This window comes from Xylocopa sonorina, chromosome 14 (assembly GCF_050948175.1).
Source record: "Xylocopa sonorina isolate GNS202 chromosome 14, iyXylSono1_principal, whole genome shotgun sequence".
In the NCBI taxonomy this organism is placed as follows: domain Eukaryota; kingdom Metazoa; phylum Arthropoda; class Insecta; order Hymenoptera; family Apidae; genus Xylocopa; species Xylocopa sonorina.
The window spans coordinates 2,261,516-2,283,490 of NC_135206.1; the positions used below are offsets into that span (position 1 = coordinate 2,261,516).

Here is a 21,975-nt window from a genome sequence, read left to right on the forward strand (position 1 = left end):
TAAAACACACCAAATAATTTTTAAATAAATAATAAAGAATTCTCTGGCTTGAAAACTATTATTTTTTGTGGCTCTTTTCGTTCAATTTCATAATTTATAAGTAAAATCGTGTTAACGATAATTTATTCATTAATTTGAGTTTTACTGGCCTCTTAAAGAAAGTAAAAAACATGAAACAACTCTTAAATAAATAACAAAAAATTCTCTGGCTTGAAAATAATTATTTTTTGTGGTTCTTTTCATTCAGTTTTATAAATAAACTCGTACTAACGATAATTCATTCATTAATTTGAATTTTATTGGTTTCTTAAAGTAAATAAAACTCACCAAACAATTTTTAAATAAATAACAAAAATTCTCTGATTTGAAAATAATTAATTTAATTTTATTACGTAATATTTAAACGTTTAGTGTAATTTAATTTATGAAAATTGTTGATATTGTTGCTCACGCGAACCATTCGTGGTGCCATTTTATTATTATTATTATTATTGTTGCTTTCTTTAATTTCGTTTTATTTGGTGTTCAATTCGACAGAAAAATAGTAAAGTGGATGTAGAAATGTTTAAAAATGTTAATAAACTGTTTTAACATTTGTTCTTTGGTTCTAATGAAAATTAAGGAAGCTAAAGTCCTTTAAACAATAAAAGATTCATGAATTTCTAAATAAATTGTTACAGAAAGTACTAAATATTCTTAACTTTTAAGATTAACTTTTTCTTAGACAGAAAATACCAAATATTCTCAACTTTTAAAATTAATTTTTGCTCAGACAGAAAGTGCCAACTATTTTTAATATTTAAAATTAACTTTTCCTCAAACAAAAAATACCAAATATTCTTGACTTATAAAATTAAATTTTCCTAAAACAGAAAGTAACAAATAATCTTAACGAATAAAATTAACTTTTCCTCAGACGACCTCTTATATTTCTCATTTGCATTTCTCTAATTAAAAAAAAATTAAATTTCAATATCTCTAAAATATCTAATATCTCTTAAATTAAATTTTAATATTACTAAAAAATCTAATATCTCTTAAATTAAATTTTAATATCTCTTAAATTAAATTTTAATATCACTAAAAAATCTAATATCTCTTAAATTAAATTTCAAAATCTCTAAAAAATCTAATATCTCTTGAATTAAATTTTAATATCTCTAAATAATCTAATATCTTTTAAATTAAATTTTAATATCTCTTAAATTAAATTTTAATATCTCTAAAAAATCTAATATCTTTTAAATTAAATTTTAATATCTCAAAATAATCTAATATTTCTTAAATTAAATTTTAGTATCTCTAATAAATCTAATATCTCTAATAAATCTAATATCTCTCAAATTAAATTTCAAAATCTCTATTCGAGAGTCCTAAATCTCTAATAAATCCACAAAACAGTATTTAACGTCGATATCGAATTGAACACTAAAGAAAACGAAATTTTCAAAGCTTCTTTCCTTCAAACTTCAAAGGATAACTCACAGAGTCAGCTTTAAACATCAAAATAAATATCCTTAATTAAAAAAAGGGATCTACAAAATAAAATAAAATTAATTACGTTTCTAAAACCTGGTTCTTCGATTTTACATCGTTTAAAATTGTCCATACGACCAGCGAACGCACGATTTTCTGTCTTTCTTTTTCTAATCAAAATATTTAATTAAACAAAATTTTTAATAGTCTCGAAATTAACTAATTAATTTCACTTAAGCGTGGATCGTACACTTGTGCGTACACTTACGAACATTTTTGATGAAATAAATTATTAAAACAATTAATAAACAATAAAGTCTAAGATTAAATTTTGTTTTTATATTAAAAAATATTCTTCTCAATTTTATATATCTTTTTTTGTTTGGTACACCCTATATAGATTGTTTGTACATTTAATAAATAAATTATATAATAATAATTGAACGAAAATAATAATTAATGTACAAAAAAAAAAAAATGGTAGACAAAATAAAAATTAATTATTGAGAAAAAGAAAAAAAGAAAAAAAGAAAAAAAAAAGAAGGAAAAAGGTTTGAAGGGATGGATTTAAACAAAATAAAAACAACCTGTACGAAACCCTATTTATTAACGATAATTCGTACACGTTTAAAAAGTTTTTTTTTAAGTAAAAAAGAAAAAGGGATTTTCTTTTCACTTTTCGTTCGACAGTAAAATGCACCATTTGTAAATATAATATAATATATAAAGAGAACAATCCACGTAATAAATGTATTACGCTGGTCAGTAACAGACAACTTAAATAATTATCTAAAAGAAAAAAGAAAATCATTTCTAGGATAATAATAATAAATTTGAAAAAATAAGGGAATCATTTTTCAGTTCATCGTACGATGGAAGAAGCTTAATAAGAGAGAAGCTTCAGAAAAGTCTATTTAAATGTTTCTTTTAATTGTCTAATATTTTAGTAATTAGTAGTTGTATCAAAAGAGCGTCTCGAAAACCCTGAATTCATTTGTTGCGATTTGTTTGACTGAACGAAATTGGTTCGTGGCGATACCACGCGTGGAACACTTTGGATTGGTGTTAAAGAGATATATTTACCTGTACGAGGGAGTTTTAATCTATGTTTTAAGGTAATCAGGTTAATTAAGTACTGCTTGGAATATCTGATTGATATCAACACGTTCTATGTCCTGAGAAATTGATTTAATGAGGATTTAATTTTGTGTTTCATGCGGTTTGTTGGAGATTTATTGGCCCTTTAAATTTTCTGAGAAATTGTTGCATTGTTGGAGATTTATTGGTCCTTTAATTTTTTTGAGAAATTGTTGCATTGTTGGAGAGTTAGATTATTGCAATCATTTGACTCAATGTATTTAATTTATTTGAGTCAGTCGATTCAGTTGATTTACTTCATTGAATTTGCTTGATTTAACCGACTCATTTGACTCAATTTACTCGATTTACTCGACTAACAAGATAAAACTTAGTCTATTCACTTCACTTAATTAACTCACTCGATTCATTCGACTCAATTTCTTGACCAAAAATTATTAATAAATTAAATAAATTTTAAAAAATCGATTTTCTTTTAACAAATTAATTATTGCAACTATTATTATAAAGGGATTAACATTTGCTTCGTCTCATAAGCAAATTAATATTGAAAAATCAATAATTGCTTGACCAAAAATTATTAATAAATTAAATAAATTTAAAAAAGAATTAAGTTTTCTTTTAAGAAATCAATTATTGCTACTATTATTAGAGAGAATCAACATTTGGTTTATCTTACGAGCGAATTAATATTGAAAGATTAATAATTTCATGACCAAAAACCAATAAACCACAAAAAAAATCGCATCACAGGACATAGAACGTGTTAACTGGACGGAAGTTTAATTTTAATGAAAATCTGGAGCAATTAAGGTCATCCAGATCCCCTTGAGCAACCCTGGACCTTGAAACCCTCAAGTTTCTCTTGATTTAAATAGCAAGAACTAAATTGAAAATCGAAACGATAAAGAAAAAAACAGGATCGATTTGGAGAGTAGAAATCGACGACAGAGTCTGCTATTAAGTTTCGTTTTTCTTTTTTGGAAGTGTCGATCGTCTCGAAGACACGCGATCCACGTCCAATGGAGAGAACAGAGGCTGAGGAATCCCTCGAGAAGCAACGGGGTTTGTGCAAGCACAGATTTCAATATAATACATAAAACATACATATATATATTTACTCCTGTACATGTGTCACTGAACACTCGATCAATTTCTAGCGAAAATTCAGAAAATTCAGGCAATTCAGAAAATTCAAAAAATTCAGAAAATTCAGAAAATTCAGAAAATTCAGAAAATTCAGAAAATTTAGTAATAAAATTGAATAATAAAAATTCTAATGAGAATTCAGAAAATTCAATAATAAAATTGAATAATAAAATTGAATAATAAAATTTCTAATGAAAATTCAGAAAATTCAATAATAAAATTGAATAATAAAATTTTTAATGAAAATTCAGAAAATTCAGTAAAATAATAAAAATTGTAATGAAAATTCTGAAAATCCTGAAAATTCAGTAATAAAATTGAATAATAAAAATTCTAATGAAAATTCAGAAAATTCAGTAATAAAATTGAATAACAAAATTTCTAATGAAAATTCAGAAAATTCAATAATAAAATTGAATAATAAAAATTGTAATGAAAATTCTGAAAATTCTGAAAATTCAATAATAAAATTGAATAATAAAATTCAATTCTTGTTCATTATTTGTTGAAGAGAAATTAAATTGCAGGTGAATGGAGGAAGTGTTCAGTGACTGATGGACAGAGATATGTTCCTCTGCACCAATGTTGTTCCAGCTTTGCTCAAGAATTAAATAAGCGCACTCTTCTTCCCTGTAATCGTTAAAATTTTTTATCTCAGAGCTTCAAAGCTCTGAAGCTATAAATTTTTCAATTTTCAGAGATTAAAAGCTTAGAATTTCAACTCTAAAAGATTTAGATCTCAAAGTTTTAGAATTGGAAACTTCAGAGCTCAGAACTTAAACTCTTAAAACTTCAAAGCTCAGAATTTCAACTCTCAAAGCTTCAAAATTGAGATTTTCAACTCTCAGAGCTTCAATTCTCAAAGTTCCAACTCTCAGAGCTTCAATTCTCAAAGTTCCAAATCTCAATGCTTCAAATTTCAAAGTTACAACTCTCAGTGCTTTAACTTTCAAAGTTTCAAATCTCAAAGCTTCAAAGTTCAGAGTTTCGGCTCTCAGAGCTTCAACTCTCAGAGTTTCAACTCTCAAAGCTTCAAAATTGAGAGTTTCAACTCTCAAAGCTTCAAAGTTCAGAGTTTCAACTCTCAAAGCTTCACAGCTGAAAGCTACAACTATCCAAACTTTAAAGCTCAGAATTTCAACTCTCAAAGCTTCAAGTTAATTTCAAAATCCAATAAAAAAGGGAAGAAGAGAGTATGCAAGAGGCAACATCTATTTCAACTGGACAGCACTGACGCGCGACCAAACAGGCATTGTAGACTTTTTATCAAAGTTAAGTATCCTTCAAACACTTTTCAATTTAATATACGATAAATCTGTACTTCTATGCGATAGATTTAAGCTCAGTACAAATTTTGATTTCTTTGTTAGGAAGATCAGCTTCGTTTTGAGGTGACAGTGTCTACTACAGTGCATCCTTTTTGGTTTTGTTTTTGGTTTTGCTGAACCAGTTAGTATGTCGTTCACTGTTTCCACCATTTTCTGTTGTTATGAGCTTACTTTATTCGTAGATCTCCATAATGAATTAACGAATGAGGAAAAATTAGGCGCTTAGAAAGCTTGCGCTTGTGTGTAGGTGCTTAAAAAGTTTGTACTTAGAAAGTTTGTGCTTTGTAAGTTTGCACTTTGGAAGCTTGAACTTAGAAAGTTTGTGCTTTGAAAGTTTGCGCTTGTGATACTGTAAGCGCTTAGAAAATTTGCTCTTAGGAAGTTTGCACTTGGAAAGTTTGCGCTCGTGATATTGTAGGCTCTTAGAAAGTTTGTACTTAGAAAGTTTGTGCTTTGAAAGTTTGCACTTTGGAAGCTTGAACTTAGAAAGTTTGCTCTTACAAAGTTTGAGCTTAGAAAGTTTGTGCTTTGAAAGTTTGCGCTTGTGATACTGTAAGCGCTTAGAAAATTTGCTCTTAGGAAGTTTGCACTTGGAAAGTTTGCGCTTTGGAAGCTTGCGCTTAGAAAGTTTGTGCTTAGAAAGTTTGCTCTTAAAAATTTTGCGCTTGTGATACTGTAGGTGCTTAGAAAGTTTGCTCTTAGAAGGTTTGCGCTCAGAAAGTTTGCTATTAGAAAGTTTGCTATTAGAAAGTTTGCTCTTAGAAGGTTTGCGCTCAGAAAGTTTGCTATTAGAAAGTTTGCTCTTAGAAATTTTGTGCTTAGAAAGTTTGTACTTAGAAGGTTTGCGCTTTGAAAGCTTGCGCTTAGAAACTCGTGCTTAGAAGACTTACGCTTGGAAAATTTGGGCTTAAAAATCTTACGTTTAAAAAACTCGCGCTTTTAAAACTGTTCACACCTAAAAACGCTCAAACAAACTTCCAACGCACCAATATAGACTAAAAAAAAAAAACATAAACAACCCCGTTCCAGTATTCTAATCACCTAGACATACATTTCCCCAAAGATACACTTCTAACAAAAATCTTCAATCAACAATACTCAAACTCTAAATTACTTCTGCACCAAATAATCAACCCAAACGCAGAATAGACACACGTATAGACACCAACTCCCCAAAACTGACTAAACTCTTCACCTCTAACCAAACCTCTAACTTCAACTTAATCATCGATACACACTTGTCCAGGTATCCTCAACTTATAAAGTTGAGAAACTAAAAATAAGAAAGATACAACTAATGAAATATGAGTAAAAAAGGGTCGACAATGCTCGTTTGGTCAGAATTGTTCTAAATAAATCGTCTGATCTCAGAAACTCTCGGATTTGACGAGGTTGTGCTGATGTTTCAGCCCCTCGATCAAGTCCATATGGTGTGGCGGCTCGATCACGTTCACTTTGCGCTCCCTAAAGTACTCTCGCCTCTGTTTATGGCTGTCCATGATCGAGCACATGGCCGTATCGTTATCTCTATCGGCGGACGGTTCGATCCTGTCCTCCTGATCGCTCACCTGGACAATACTGTCTGGAATTGGCAACGGCTTCGCCACGCCTATGCGAACTGTGCCCTTTGGCGCGCCTTTCAACGCCTGCACAGCCTGGTCCAAGGTCGCGTTCTCCAACGCGATGTCGTTCACGAACAGCAGACGATCGCCTGGTATTAGCTGGCCATCCACTTGGGCCACGCCACCGGGTACCAGCGATCTTATTACTATCACAGTCTCGTTGGGGTTCATTGGATCCTGAAACACACGGATTACACTGGTTAATATCAAAAATATTGATATGAAATGGTTGTGTTTAATAAGAGTAAGAGTCTGCAGTTTTTTTTTTTATAAAAAAACGCTGGTAGATTTTTGAGATTATTGTTACAGAGCTGTTTTTCTGGTGAAGATTTATACTAGTTGATATTGACTAATATTGACACATTTACACTAGTTAATATATATTAATATTCACACTAGTTAATATTAACTACCTCTGAAATAGCTGTGTTTGATAAGAATAAGAGCTTTACAGTCTTTTTGATAAAAAAGTGCTGGACAGTTCCTTGACATTATTGTTACAAAGATGTTTTTTAGTGTACATTCACACTAGTTGATATTAACTAATATTGACACATTTACACTAGTTAATATAAATTAATATTCACACTAGTTAATATTAACTACCTCTGAAATAGCTGTGTTTGATAAGAATAAGAGCTTTACAGTCTTTTTGATAAAAAAGTGCTGGACAGTTCCTTGACATTATTGTTACAAAGATGTTTTTTAGTGTACATTCACACTAGTTATTATTAACTAATATTGACATATCCACACTAGTTAATATTAACTAATATTGACACACTCACACTAGTTAATATTAACTAATATTGCCATATTCACACTAATTAATATTAACTGATATTAACTACCTCTGAAATAGCTGTGTTAATAGGAGTAAGAGGTCTACCGTCTTTTTGATAAAAAGGTGCTGGACAGTTCCTTGACATTATTCTTACTAAGGTGTTTTTTGGTGAATATTCATACTAGTTAATATTAACTAATACTGACTTTACACTAGTTAATATTAACTAATATTGACATATTCACACTAGTTGATATTAACTAATATTAACTATCTCTGAAATGGCTGTGTTTAACAAGAATAAGATGTCTACAGTTTTATTTCTTAAATAAAAAAAAACGCTGGACAGTTTCTTGACATTATTGTTACAAAGGTTTTTTTTGGTGAACATTCACAGTAGTTGATATTAACGTTTGAAATGGTTGTGTTTTAATGAAGATAAGAGATAATGAAGCAACTAAAAGAGATGTTATCAGCCAGCAAAGGTTGTTGACACCTGATAATCCAATATTTTTTGGATAAATAAGCATTGGATAGTTCCTTGACATTAGTGTTGTATTGTTTAATAAGAATAAAAGGTCTGCAGTTTTTCTCTTGTTTGATAAAGAAGCATTGGATAGTTCTTTGTTATTATTGTTACACAGGTCTTCTTTTGTTGAACTTTCACAGTGGTTTAAAATTAATCAAAATGGTTGTGTTCAATAAAGATAAGAAATAATGGAGTAACTAAAACAGAAGTGATCAAAAGCGAAGCTAGCAAAAGTTGCTGATACCTGATAATCCAATATTTTTTAGATAAACCAGCGCTGGACAGTTCCTTGTCATTATTGTTAGAAAGGTATTTTTTGGTGAACATTCACAGTGGTTAATATTAACTTCTAAAATGGTTGTGTTTTAATGAAGATAAGAAATAATAAAGTAACTAAAAAAGATGTCATCAGAAGGGTAGCCAGCAAAAGTTGCTGATACCTGATAATCCAATATTTCTTATTATTGTTAAAAAGATATTTTTTGGTGAACATTCACAGTGATTAACGTTTGAAATGTGTTTAATGAATATAAGCAAAGGTTGCAGATACCTGATAATTCAATATTTTTTATTATTGCTTCAAAGGTATTTTTTGGTGAACATTCACAGTGATTAACGTTTGAAATGTGTTTAATGAATATAAGCAAAGGTTGTAGATACCTGATAATCCACTATTTTTTTATTATTGTTTCAAAGGTATTTTATTGGTGAACATTCACAGTGATTAACGTTTGAAATGTGTTTAATGAAGATAAGCAAGGGTTGCAGATACCTGATAATCCAATATGGAGAACCCAAGGCCCCGTTCTCCCTTAACCAATTCGATGATCTGCGGCTCTGAACTCCACATCGCCAGCCCAGTCAGTGGTTCCAACGAACGCGACTTCATCTTATTCAAACTGGCATCCGTAACTGTAGCCGTGGTGGTGGTCGACGCCAGTGAACCATCCGACTTGGCCTTCACCAGACGGTCCATCGTTGGCAGCAGATTCTGCAGCGACCCCCCAAGGATACTCTACGAAGAAGGTTTCACCTGGTTACACTTGGATTGCCAATATATCAAGTACAAGTACAATTAAACTGTGAACAATGTAGACGAGTCGAGTTTCTTACTCTGGTTTGGAACGCAGCCTGATGTTGGGCAGTGTCGATGGGGCACAGAGGATCGTGGGATGCTATGTTCCTGCCACACACCATGCGGACGTGTATGGGTAATACTTTCAGCACGCTGACCACCTCCATGTGATTGATACCCAGCAATCTGTATCCGTTCACCTGTACAGAGTAAGGAGATTTATATTAGTTGGGAGATTTTTTGTGGTTTAACAGTTTGTGATTGTAGTGGCGAAGCTAGAGAGACAGCAACAGCCATGGTGTTCTGTATGTACATGATTTTCTTTCTGTTTACATATGTACAATTTTCTGATTTGTACTTAACGAGGAAGAGAACCCACTGTCTACGATATCTATGAGCAATTTTTATTGGTTTAACAGTTTGTGATTGTAGTGGCGAAGCTAGAGAGACAGCAACAGCCATGGTGTTCTGAATGTACATGATTCTCTATTTGCTTACATATATTATTATACAGCTTTCTGATCTGTTTCTTGCATTCTAGCAATGATCCTTAAATAACGAGGAAGAGGTTTTCTTGAACCCACTGTCCATATAACATCTACGAGTGAGTTTTATTGGTTTAACAGTTTGCGCTTGTTGTGGCGAAGCAAGAGAGACAGCAATACCCATGGTGTTCTGAATATACATGATTCTCTATTTGCTTACATATATTATTATACAGCTTTCTGATCTGTTTCTTGCATTCTATCAATGATCCTTAAATAACGAGGAAGAGGTTTTTTTGAACCCACTGTCCATATAACATCTACGAGTGATTTTTATTGGTTTAACAGTTTGCGCTTGTTGTGGCGAAGCAAGAGAGACAGCAATACCCATGGTGTTCTGAATGCACATGATTCTCTATCTGTTTACATGTATTATTATACAACTTTCTGATCTGTTCCTTACATTCTACCAATGATCCTTAAATGAGGAGGAAGAGGTTCTCCTGAACTCAAAGTTTTCTATTTGAAAGGAAAATTTTCCATTGCTGAGAGATGTTAGCAATTTTTTAGCGATATTTTAGCAATAGTTTCTATTATTAATGTCTGGAAAGTATCTGAGTGCAAAGAGTTAAACTAATTTCACCACAGCTTTTTGAAAAATCTATGTTTTTCTCAAGTCTTCTATTAGAATGGAAATTTTCTATTGCTGGAAGATATTAGCAATAGAAATTATTTCTGAAAATTGCTAAGAATTCCTATTTTGTTTTACAGCTAAGATATTAATATTTTATATTACTATTTTAATAGTAATTCTATTGCTAAAGTGTTGCTAAAATATTGCCACTTTAATAATAGTTCTTCTTGTATTGCTAAAATATTGCTATTTTAGCAATAATTTCTATTGCTAATATCTGCAAAGAAGCTAAGTGCAAAAAGTTGAACATTTTCCACCACAACGTCTTAAAAAATTTTTAAGAAAGAAGAATATAATTAATAAAATTATAATTTATAAGAAATCCATATTTCATTCAAGTCTTCTATTCGAATGGAAAATTTCAATTGCTAGTTTTAATAATAATTTCTATTGCTAACATTCAAACAGAAGCCAAGCGCAAAGAGTTAAACTATCACTTAATTAAAAAACTAAACAACTGACATGAAATTTCAAAGACTTAAAGTATTACTTAATTAGAAAACTAAACAACTGACATGAAATTTCAAAGACTTAAAGTATTACTTAATTAGAAAACTAACAACTGATATGAAATTTCAAAAAGTTAAATTATTACTTAATTAAAAAACTGAACAACTGACATGAAATTTCAAAAAGTTAAATTATTTCTTAATTAAAAAACTAAACAACTGACATGAAATTTCAAAGACTTAAAGTATTACTTAATTAGAAAACTAACAACTGATATGAAATTTCAAAAAGTTAAATTATTACTTAATTAAAAAACTAAACAACTGACATGAAATTTCAAAGACTTAAAGTATTACTTAATTAGAAAACTAAACAACTGACATGAAATTTCAAAGACTTAAAGTATTACTTAATTAGAAAACTAAACAACTGACATGAAATTTCAAAGACTTAAAGTATTACTTAATTAGAAAACTAACAACTGATATGAAATTTCAAAAAGTTACATTATTACTTAATTAAAAAACTGAACAACTGACATGAAATTTCAAAGAGTTAAAGTATTACTTAATTAGAAAACTAAACAACTGACATGAAATTTCAAAGACTTAAAGTATTACTTAATTAAAAAACTAAACAACTGACATGAAATTTCAAAGACTTAAAGTATTACTTAATTAGAAAACTAACAACTGATATGAAATTTCAAAAAGTTAAATTATTACTTAATTAAAAAACTAAACAACTGACATGAAATTTCAAAGACTTAAACTATTACTTAATTAGAAAACTAAACAACTGACATGAAATTTCAACCGTTCACTTCCCAACATCGCGCCTGAGGCGTTCATCTTCCGCTTGAACCGCCCTCGAGAGGAAGAGAACTTTGTTGAAGTTACAATTAGCAAAATTAAACGTTACATTACCTCGAGCAATTCGTCACCAGAGCGTAGCGTCCCATTTTGTCCTACGGGTCCTTCAGGAAGGATCGATCGTATGTAATGGTGTGGTCTCACTTCCTGGCCGTTCTCCACGTCCACTGTTCCTTCTAAACTTATTCCAAGGCCACTGCCCTCTGCGAATTTCTTCAACTGTGCTACCTGCTCGAAACATATAAAAAAAACAGAAAACAAATTAGAGGATTGGGATACGTTCTGCAAAATTAGTCAGTTGTTTATAGGTCTTGCTCATGAATCGAATAAGCGCACTCTTTTCTCTTTTCTTCAAGTCTCAAAGCTTCGAAGCTCAGAGCTTCAACTCTTAAAGCTTTGAAGTTCAGAGTTTCAGAATTCAAAACTTCAAATCTCAAAGCTTTAGAACTGAAAACTTAGCTCAGTTCTGAAGCTTCGAGATTTGAAGTTTTGAATTCTAAAGCTTTGAAATTTGAAGCTTTGAGATTTGAAGCTATGAAATTTGAAGTTTTAAGTTCTAAAGCTTTGAAATTTGTAGCTTTGAGATTTGAAGTTTTGAATTCTGAAGCTTTGAGACTTGAAGTTTTGAATTTTGAAGCTTTGAGATTTGAAGCTTTAAGAGTTGAAGCTCTGAGCTTCGAAGCTTTGAGATTTGAAGTTTTAACTTCTAAAGCTTTGAAATTTGAAGCTATGAGATTTGAAGTTTTAAGTTCCAAAGCTTTGAAATTTGAAACTTTGAGATGTGAAGTTTTAAGTTCTAAAACTTTGAAATTTGAAGCTTCGAGATTTCAAGTTTTCAATTCTGAAACTTTAAGAGTTGAAGCTCTGAGCTTTGAAGCAAATTTCAAAGTTTCAGAACTGAGAACTTCAAATCTCAGAGCTTCAGAATTGAAAACTGCAAATCTCATAGCTTCAACTTTCAAAGCTTCAAATCTCAGAGCTTCAATTCATCCGAATTGGGATACATTCTGCAATATTAGTCGCTCGTTTACATACAATGACGAGTTAGGGTCATCATTCGTTTCATGTGCCACTGTAGACCTTCATGACTAGCCTAACTCGTTAAGAGCTGCGCAAGATCATTTAAAAAAGCTCTGTTCTCTGGATTAAGAGTAAAATTACTATGAAGTATTAGCAAAATTACTTAAAAAAACTCAGTTCTCTATATTAAGAGTAAAATGAAGTACTCGAAATACACTGAAACAAATTAAAGGATGAGGATGCGTTGTACAAAATTACTTAAGAAAACTCAGTTCTTTGTATTAAGACTCAAATTGCTACCAATTACTTTTCCTCTCAAGCTGTTCACTAGAATTACGTACATTATTTAAAAAAACTCAGTTCTCCGGATCAACAGTAAAATTGCTACGAATTACATTTCCATAAAAGATCTAATTTCCTTTACAGAACAGAGAGCAAAGAATGCATCCACAAATAAGCTCTTTGAGGGGGGTTTTCACAGTTTTAGAAATACGTACCACAATTTCTGTGTCTGGACCCACAATCTTCTGCCATTTCTGTTTAATGGCTGAGCGAATCTGAGGCGTAAGCTCACTGGATGGATCACTCAGTAACGCCTCCACATTCGCAGCATCATCGAATTCATCTGGAGCTCTTTCTCTTTCGCCTTCCTGGAGAACAGCACTGTCCACTGTCGTATGCGACTCTCCCTCTGGCTCTATTTCTGTAGTGGTTTCACCATCCTGTAACAAGATTCATCAGATTTATCATTAACCCTTTGCACTCTGGATTATTTTTTAATTTCATTGCCAACAACTCAGTACTATTTTAACCATTTCATTTGAAATTCATTTTAAAGGACAGTTTTTCAATTGCCACTTGTAAACAATTTTGTTTACTAATTATATTAAATGTAACTCTGAAACTTTGTTATAATTTATATTTATGGAGCTTAAATTACTTTTTTTTTCATTTATTGATCTGAGAACTTCAACTCTCAGAGCTTCAGATCTCAGAAGTTTCAACTCTCAGATCTTCAACTCTCCAGTTTCAAAGCTCAGAGCTTCAAAGCTCAAAACTTCAGATCTGAGAGCTTCAGATCTCAGAGTTTCAACTCTCAGATCTTAAACTCTCAGAGCTCCAAAGCTCAAAATTTCAGATCTGAGAACTTCAACTCTCAGATCTTCAACTCTCCAGTTTCAAAGCCCAGAGCTTCAAAGCTCAAAACTTCAGATCTGAGAGCTTCAGATCTCAGAGTTTCAACTCTCAGATCTTAAACTCTCAAGTTTCAAAGCTCAGAGCTCCAAAGCTCAAAATTGCAGATCTGAGAACTTCAACTCTCAGAGCTTCAGATCTCAGAAGTTTCAACTCTCAGAGCTTCAGATCTCAGAAGTTTCAACTCTCAGATCTTAAACTCTCAAGTTTCAAAGCTCAGAGCTCCAAAGCTCAAAATTTCAGATCTGAGAACTTCAACTCTCAGAGCTTCAGATCTCAGAAGTTTCAACTCTCAAGTGTCAAAGCTCAGAGCTTCAGAGCTCAAAACTTCAGATCTCAGAGTTTCAATTCTCAAGATTCAAAGCTCAGAGCTCCAAAGCTTAAAACTTCAGATCTCAGACATTGAACTTTCAAAGCTTCAGATCTCAGAGAAGATAGGTATAAACTTTTGAAGGCCCACTTTTCTATTCATTGCTTACTTATTGGATCCTATTTCTTAACAAAAGAATCTTTAAAGCATCTACTATCTCACAAACATTAGGCCTTGGGTTTTCATCGAGGTAGGCGTTGATAAAGTCAGTATCAGCGGTGAATGAACGTCTGCTGCGTTTTTTTATCTTTCAGGGTCGTCACAAATCTCCTTTACAGTGTTTTTAAGCGTACTGTCTTTTTTAAAGCAGTGAAACATAATACATAACTTGTCGAAAATGCTCCTTTTGGTCTTCCATATTTCACCACGCAAAAAACAGTAGACACACTTTTCATTAACAACGAGAACTGTTCCCTTGCCTTACCAGAGGACAACTAAGGACCACACGATTGACAATTACTCAACGATTTACTTAAGCAACGCGAGATAAGGTTCTGAACTTACTGGATGACATAAAATATTGTAAAATGGACAGGAACAGAAGGCTCACCGCGCTCATTGGGAAGCTTGGCAAGCTGGTGATCGATGGAGAGCTCGGTTGAGGTAGTCTCAACTCGCTGGCAGCGATCGCCTGCTGAAGTTGATCGTATTTTGGTCCACGCAGGTATCTCTCCAAGCAGAGAACTACAGTTTGCCCTGTACGCCTTAGCACCTCGACTGCCTCGTGATTCGAGTAACCCTGTAAAGAATGTCCGTCCACCTCGACTATCCTATCGTTTATTTGGATCTTGTTGCTCAGGTCTGCCGCGCTGCCCTCGCTGATGCTCTTCACGAAGATGCCAGACAGCTCTTCTGTAATCAGAATGATCGGATAGATGAATGGTTTGTGTGAATTGAGATAGTTATTTGTTGAATTTTTTGTAGTTGTACGCTCTGTAGTTTATTGTACTCAGTAACTTTGTTCTAAATAATGTCGAAACTTTGCTGTAAATAATTCCAAAACTTTGCTTTAAATAATGCTAAAACTTTGCTCTAAATAATCCTGAAACTTTGCTCTAAATAATTCTAAAATTTTATTAGAAATAATCCCAAGACTTTGCCAAAAATAATACTAAAACTTTGCTCTAAATAATTGCAAAACTTTGCTCCAAATAATTCTACAACTTTGACATAAATAATTTTAAAGCTTTATTTTACAAATCCCAAAATTTTGCACCAAATAATTCTAAAACTTTGTTAGAAATAATCTCAAAACTTTGCTCCAAATAATCACAAAACCTTGTTCGAAATAATCACAAAACTTTGCTAGAAATAATTCTGAAACTTTACTATAAAAGATCCTAAAATTTTGCAATAAATAACTTAATAACCAAAGCGTTAACTTAACGAATATTTTCAAAGTCCTATTCCTATAACCAGGTAGCGAACCAAACGAGATGCCTAAAACATTGCTAAAAATATTTCTAAAATTTAGCCATAAATAATCCTATAACTTTGCTCTAAATAATTTTAAAACTTTGTTAGAAATAATCCTAAAATATTGCTAGAAATAATTCTAAAACTTTGTCAGAAATAATTCTACAACTTCGCTATAAACAATCCTCAAACTTTGCTCTAAATAATTTTAAAATTTCTCTAGATATAATTCTATAATTTTGCTCTAAATAATCCTAAAACATTGTTAAAAATACTCCTACAACTTTGCCATAAATAATTTTGAAACTTTACTTTAAAAATCCTAAAACTTTGTTCTAAATAATTATAAAACTTTGCTCCAAATAATTATAAAACATTGCTAGAAATAATTCTAAAACTTTGTTAGACATAATCCTAAAACTTTACTTTAAAAAACCTAAAAATGTGCACTAAATAATTCCAGAACTTTCCTTCAAATAATTCCAAAACTTTCCTCTAAACAATTCTAAAATATTGCTCTAAATAATCCCAAAATTCTGCTCTAAATAATTCTAAAATTTTTTAAAAAATAATTGTAAAACTTTACTTTAAGAATCCTAAAACTTTGCTTTAAATATTTTAAAACTTTGCTCTAAATAATTCCAAAGCTTTCTTCTAAATAATTCTAAAACTTTGCTTTAAATAAATCCAAGACTTCGCTCTAAACAATCCTAAAACTTTGCTTTACATAATTTAAAAACTTTGCTCTAAATAATCCTAAAACTTTGCTAGAAATAATCCCAAAACTTTGTTCTAAATAATCTTAAAACTTTGCTAGAAATAATTCCAAAACTTTGTTCTAAATAATCTTAAAACTTTGCCCTAAATGATCCTAAAGCTTTTCTATAAAAAATTGTAAAACTTTACTTTAAGAGTCCTAAAACCTTTTCATAATAAATTTTAAAACTGTGCTTTAGAAATCTTAAAACATTGCTCTAAATAATTCTAAAATTTTGCTATAAATAATTAAAAAATTCCACTAGATATAATCCTAAAACTTTGCTCTGAATAATTCTAAAATTCTGCTATAAACAATTCTAAAATTTCTCTAGAAATAATTCTAAAACTTTGTTCTAAATAATCCTAAAAGTTAGTAAGGCTTCTCATAGTTTATACCTATCTTCTCTGAGCTTTGAAATTTAACGATCGGATAGATGAATAGAAAAATGTTGGATTATTTCAATGACTCGATGCAGAAGCAACAATGAACTTTTTGTTAAGAAATAGGAGAAATTAACGACGCAACATTCTGAACACGCACAAAATAAACTCTTAGTCGTAGGAGCCCTTCATTTACTAATTACTATCGCGCAGTCAGTAGATAGTGTGTAAGGCCAAGGAGTTAATCTTTGAGCATCTTTGAATTCTTCACAGAAGCATGTTCTCCATAGTGTGCCAGTGATTCTGATTACCTTTCTCACACACGTATCCAGCAATGGTGATCCCAAGGCCATAAATGTCCTTTTTAAGCTCGACGGTGAACCGTTCCATTTCTGGCAGTGAATTAACATCAATGGTATCCATGGTCAGCACTGGTAGCTCTGGGATCTGCACTGGAACCGTTGGTATCACTGGCATCGCCCCTATTGGCATTGGATTGCGTACTACGTCCATGATGAGTCCTGGTCTTGCCTGCAAAAATATACAACAGTTGTTAATAACAAATTTTAAAATAACAACAAAAGAATTATTCATTTTTGAGCCAAACTCGACAGTTCTAACAGACATATCTATCTAGTGGTGATGGTACTTTTGGTCTAGTTTGCAATGAACGTGCAAGTTTGTTATCAATTTGAGTAAATAATGAATGATGCGAAATTGATTTTTATTTTTAATTTGAATTGAAATTTTTATTTTCTCTTTTATTTTTGTAGAATCTTTCCATTTCAATGGAGAATTTCCAGCAACAGAATCTTTTCATTTTTATTTCTAAGCTCTGAGAGTTGAAGCTATGAAATTTGAAGTTTTCAACTCAGAAGCTTTGAGAAATTTTTATTTTTTTTTTTTGTAGAATCTTCCCATTCTTATTTAGAAGCTCTGAGAGTTGAAGCTATGAAATCTGAAGTTCTCAGCTCAGAAGCTTTGAGAAATTTTTATTCTTTTTTTGTTGGATCTTTCCATTTCCATGGAGAATTTCCAGTAACAGAATCTTTTAATTTTTATTGCTAAGCTCAGAGTTGAAGCTATGAAATCTGAATGCTCTGCACTGATGCTTTGAAGCATTGAGAGTTGAAACTCTGAGTTTCCGTGAAACTTCAAATCTCAGAGTTTCAACTCTCAAAGCTTCAAGTTTTCAGTTTTCGAGCTCTGAACTTTCGAAGCTCTCAACTCTGAAAGCTTTAAAGCTATGAGATCTAAAATCTAAATAAAAAAATCTAAGATCTAAAATGAAGTTTTCAGTTTTGAAGATCTGGGATCTGAAGCTTTGATATTTGAAGATCTGAGCTTTGAAACTCTGATGTTCTGAAACTCTGAGAGTTGAAGCTCTGAGTTCTGAAGCTTTGAAAGTTGAAGCTCTGATATTCTGAAGCATTAAGAGTTGATGCTCTTAGAGTTGAATCTCTGAGTTTCGGTGAAACTTCAAATCTCAGAGTTTCAACTCTCAAAGCTTCAAGTTTTCAGTTTTCGAGCTCTGAACTTTTGAAGCTTTCAACTCTCAAAGCTTTAAAGCTATGAGATCTGAAGTTTTCAGTTTTGAAGGTCTGGAATCTGAAGCTGTGAGATTTGAAGGTTGAAAGTCTGAGCTTTGAAGCTTTGAGAGTTGAAGCTCTGAGAGCTGAAGCTGTGATGCTCTGAAGTATTGAAAGTTGAAACTCTGAGCTTTCAAGCCTTGGAAGTTAAAGCTCTAACAGCTCAAGTTTCAAGCTCAAAAGCGCATCTATCTTTTTCCACAGTTTTCCAAGGAACGTCTCTACTACGTAAAAAAAAAATATAGTTTCTAAAAAATTGGAAAATAACTCACGTGCATCTCAACGTCCGATTCCTGAGAATACATGTAGCCATTGTCGTGCGTGCTGTCGGATTGCACATGGCGTATGTTGTACGTTTCCGGCACGCTGTGCACCAAGTGCCGGTCCAGCTCATCCGGGTCACCCAGAATCTTCGTTGGCACGATTGGAGCGTGGCTACCGAGTGCCTGAAACGCGTCGCTTAATTCGAAATCTTTCGCCTAATTCTGGATCACGATCAGTTAACATTTTTACGCAAATGACGTCTATAGCCGTCAGGTCTATGTGTACGCAAATGACGGTTATAGTCGTCAGATCTATCTGTACGCAAATGACGGTTATAGTCGTCAGGTCTATGCGTACGCAAACGACGGTTATAGTCGTCAGGTCTATGCGTACGCAAACGACGGTTATAGTCGTCAGGTCTATGTGTACGCAAACGACGGTTATAGTCGTCAGGTCGATCTGCACGCAAATGACGGCTATAGCCGTCGTGCGTGTATTTTAATTAATAAAAAAAGAACAGCGTTAGTGCGAAGTGTATTAACACATACACTTGTTAAATTATCGAGTAACGCATCTAGAAAAAAAGTGACAGCATGCCAGACAGCATATCAGTTGTTCTTTTTTCGTTTTGGAACATTTGAGTAGCTAGAGACAAATGACCGCTATAACAGTCGTACCAAAAGTGCGAGTTTATATTTTTTTAAATTTTCAGATATTTCAATCTCGAAATGATCAAACTTCCAGAAGTATTTAAAAATTTTTAGATATTCAAATTTTGAAATGATCAAACTTCCAGAAGTATTTAAAAATTTTTAGATATTCAAATTTTGAAATTATCAAACTTCCAGAAGTATTTAAAAATTTTTAGATATTCAAATTTTGAAATTATCAAACTTCCAGAAGTATTTAAAAATTTTTAGATATTCAAATTTTGAAATTATCAAACTTCCAGTATTACTTGGGAATTTTCAAATATTCAAATTTGAAAATTATTAGACTCGTAAATCTGACACTTTCCGATATTTTATAATTATTATAGCGATTCTTGTACCTGGTAGTCTGGCGACGTCGGTTCCACGGGTCGCGCGACGACGAGGCGCACGTGCGTGCCGGATTGTCGCAAAACCGCCGCGACCTGTTCACTTCCCATCCCTCGTAGATTGACATCGCCAATTTGCAATATGTGGTCCCCGCTTTGTAGCCGATTGTCCTGAAACACGAGTCACAGACGAACATATTTAACACCTTCAACACTGTCGCATCGTAAAACATATCTACTATAAAAGTTCTTTAAAAACTTTGCTAGAAACAATTCTAAAACTTTGCTCTAAATAATCTTAAAACTTTGATCTAAGTAATCCCAAAACTCTGCTTTAAATATTCCTAAAACTTTATTAGAAATAATCTTAAAACTTAACTAGAAATAATCCCAAAACTCTGTTACAAAAAATTGCAAAATTTTTCGTAAATAATTGCTAACCTTTACTTTAATAATCCTAAAACTTTATTCTAAATAGTTCGAAAACTTTGCTAAAAATAATTCTACAACTTTGCTAGAAATAATCCCAAAACTTAGCTATAAATAATTCTAAAATTTCGTTAGAAGTAATGCTAAAAGTTTGCTCTAAATAATCATAAAACTTTGCTCTAAATAATCCTACAACTTTATTAGAAATAATCCTAAAACTTTGCTTTAAATAATCTTAAAACTTTGTTACAAATAATACTAAAACTTTACTATAAATAATTGTTGAACCTTACATTAAAAATCGTAAAATCTTTCATCAAATAATCCTAAAACTTTACTATAAATAATTGTCAAACCTCACTTTAAAAACCCCAAAATTTTTCTTCGCAAAAATATTTAAACTTTGTTACAAATAATCTTAAAACTTTGCTCCTAAATAATCATAAAACTTAGTTACAAATAATAGTAAAACTTTACTATAAAAAATTGTTGAACCTTACATTAAAAATCGTAAAATCTTTCATCAAATAATTTCATCAAATAAAACTTTACTATAAATAATTGTCAAACCTCACTTTAAAAACCCCAAAATTTTCCTTCGCAAAAAAATTTAAACTTTGTTACAAATAATCTTAAAATTTTGCTCCTAAATAATTCTTAAATCTTTATTAGAAATAATACTAAAACTTTACTATAAATAATTGTTGAACCTTACTTTTAAAATCCTAAAATTTTTCATCAAATAATTCTAAAACTTTGTTACAAATAGTCTTAAAACTTTGCTCCTAAATAATCCCAAAACTTTGCTCCAAATAATCCTAAAACTTTGTTAGAAATGATCTTAAAACTTTGCTCTAAATAATCCCAAGACTTTGTTGAAAATAATTCTACAACTTTGTCATAAAAATTTTAAAATTTTACCTTAAAAATCCTAAAACTTTGTTCTAAATAATACTAAAACTTTGCTAGAAATAATCCCAAAATTTTCTTTGAAATAATCCTATAACTGTACCATAAATAATATTAAAACTTTACTAAAAAAGATGCTAAAATTGCAAACAATTATCTTTCTCTTCAACTTTTAACTTTTACAAATATATGTATATAGATATACACATATAATTCAAATTTTCAATTATACAGGGTGTTCTGTAACTGGTGGTACTCCACTGAAGAGTTAATTATCAAACTTCCAAGATTATTTTAAAATTGTCAGATATTCAAATCTTGAAATTGTCAAACTTCGAGAATTATTTTAAAATTTTCAAATCTCGAAGATATCAAACTTTCAAGATTGTTTTAAGATTTTCAGATATTCAAATTTTGAAATTATGAAACTTCCAGAACTATTTAACAATTAAAAAATTTAAAAATGATCAAACTTTCAAGATTGTTTTTAAATTCTTAGATATTCAAATTTTAAAATTATAAAACTTTCAGAATAATTTAAAAATTATCAAACTTACAGAAAATTATTCAAAAATTTTCAGATATTCAAATTTTAAGTTCCAGTTAATTCCTCAACCACACGAACGTTAAACTAAACGTCGAGAAATAACGTAAAAATGTAGTAAAAAAGTAAAATAAACTTACTCGATCGGCAACACCTCCCGGAAGAATCGTCTTGACGACAACACCGGTGCTACGTCCGCCAACGATGCCAAATCCAAGACCGCTGCCATCGTTGATTAGATTAATTACTTCAACTTGAGCCCATTCCGTGTTCAGCTGTAACAGAAAGAACAAATAAATTTAGAGAACTTAGAATGAAGAGGAATTTTGCAAAAAGAAGAGAAATGAGATTTCTTTATTTCTTCGTCTGAAAGTTTTAAGCGACGCGATGGTTCTTCTCAATTTCTATGTCTCAAATTTTTAAACAGTACGACGGCGCTTTTCAATTTCTACATCTTAAAGTTCCAAGCAGCACAATCGCATTTTCCAGTTTCTATGTC

General features: G+C 31.4%; 1 protein-coding gene across 1 annotated transcript in view; it reads right to left on the minus strand.

Annotated features, from left to right (window-relative positions):
- Positions 1 to 21,975, minus strand: part of LOC143430514 (multiple PDZ domain protein) — a 211,150-nt gene that overhangs the window by 119,765 nt on the left and 69,410 nt on the right. The window contains exons 7-16 of the mRNA XM_076906829.1: positions 21,617 to 21,751; positions 19,607 to 19,765; positions 18,564 to 18,737; positions 17,014 to 17,233; positions 14,697 to 14,998; positions 13,080 to 13,304; positions 11,617 to 11,790; positions 9,100 to 9,261; positions 8,759 to 9,001; positions 6,620 to 6,850 (exon numbers count right to left, since the gene is read on the minus strand). Of these exons, the coding sequence (XP_076762944.1) occupies positions 6,620 to 6,850; positions 8,759 to 9,001; positions 9,100 to 9,261; positions 11,617 to 11,790; positions 13,080 to 13,304; positions 14,697 to 14,998; positions 17,014 to 17,233; positions 18,564 to 18,737; positions 19,607 to 19,765; positions 21,617 to 21,751 (2,025 nt within the window). The remainder of the gene's footprint in view (positions 1 to 6,619; positions 6,851 to 8,758; positions 9,002 to 9,099; positions 9,262 to 11,616; positions 11,791 to 13,079; positions 13,305 to 14,696; positions 14,999 to 17,013; positions 17,234 to 18,563; positions 18,738 to 19,606; positions 19,766 to 21,616; positions 21,752 to 21,975) is intronic.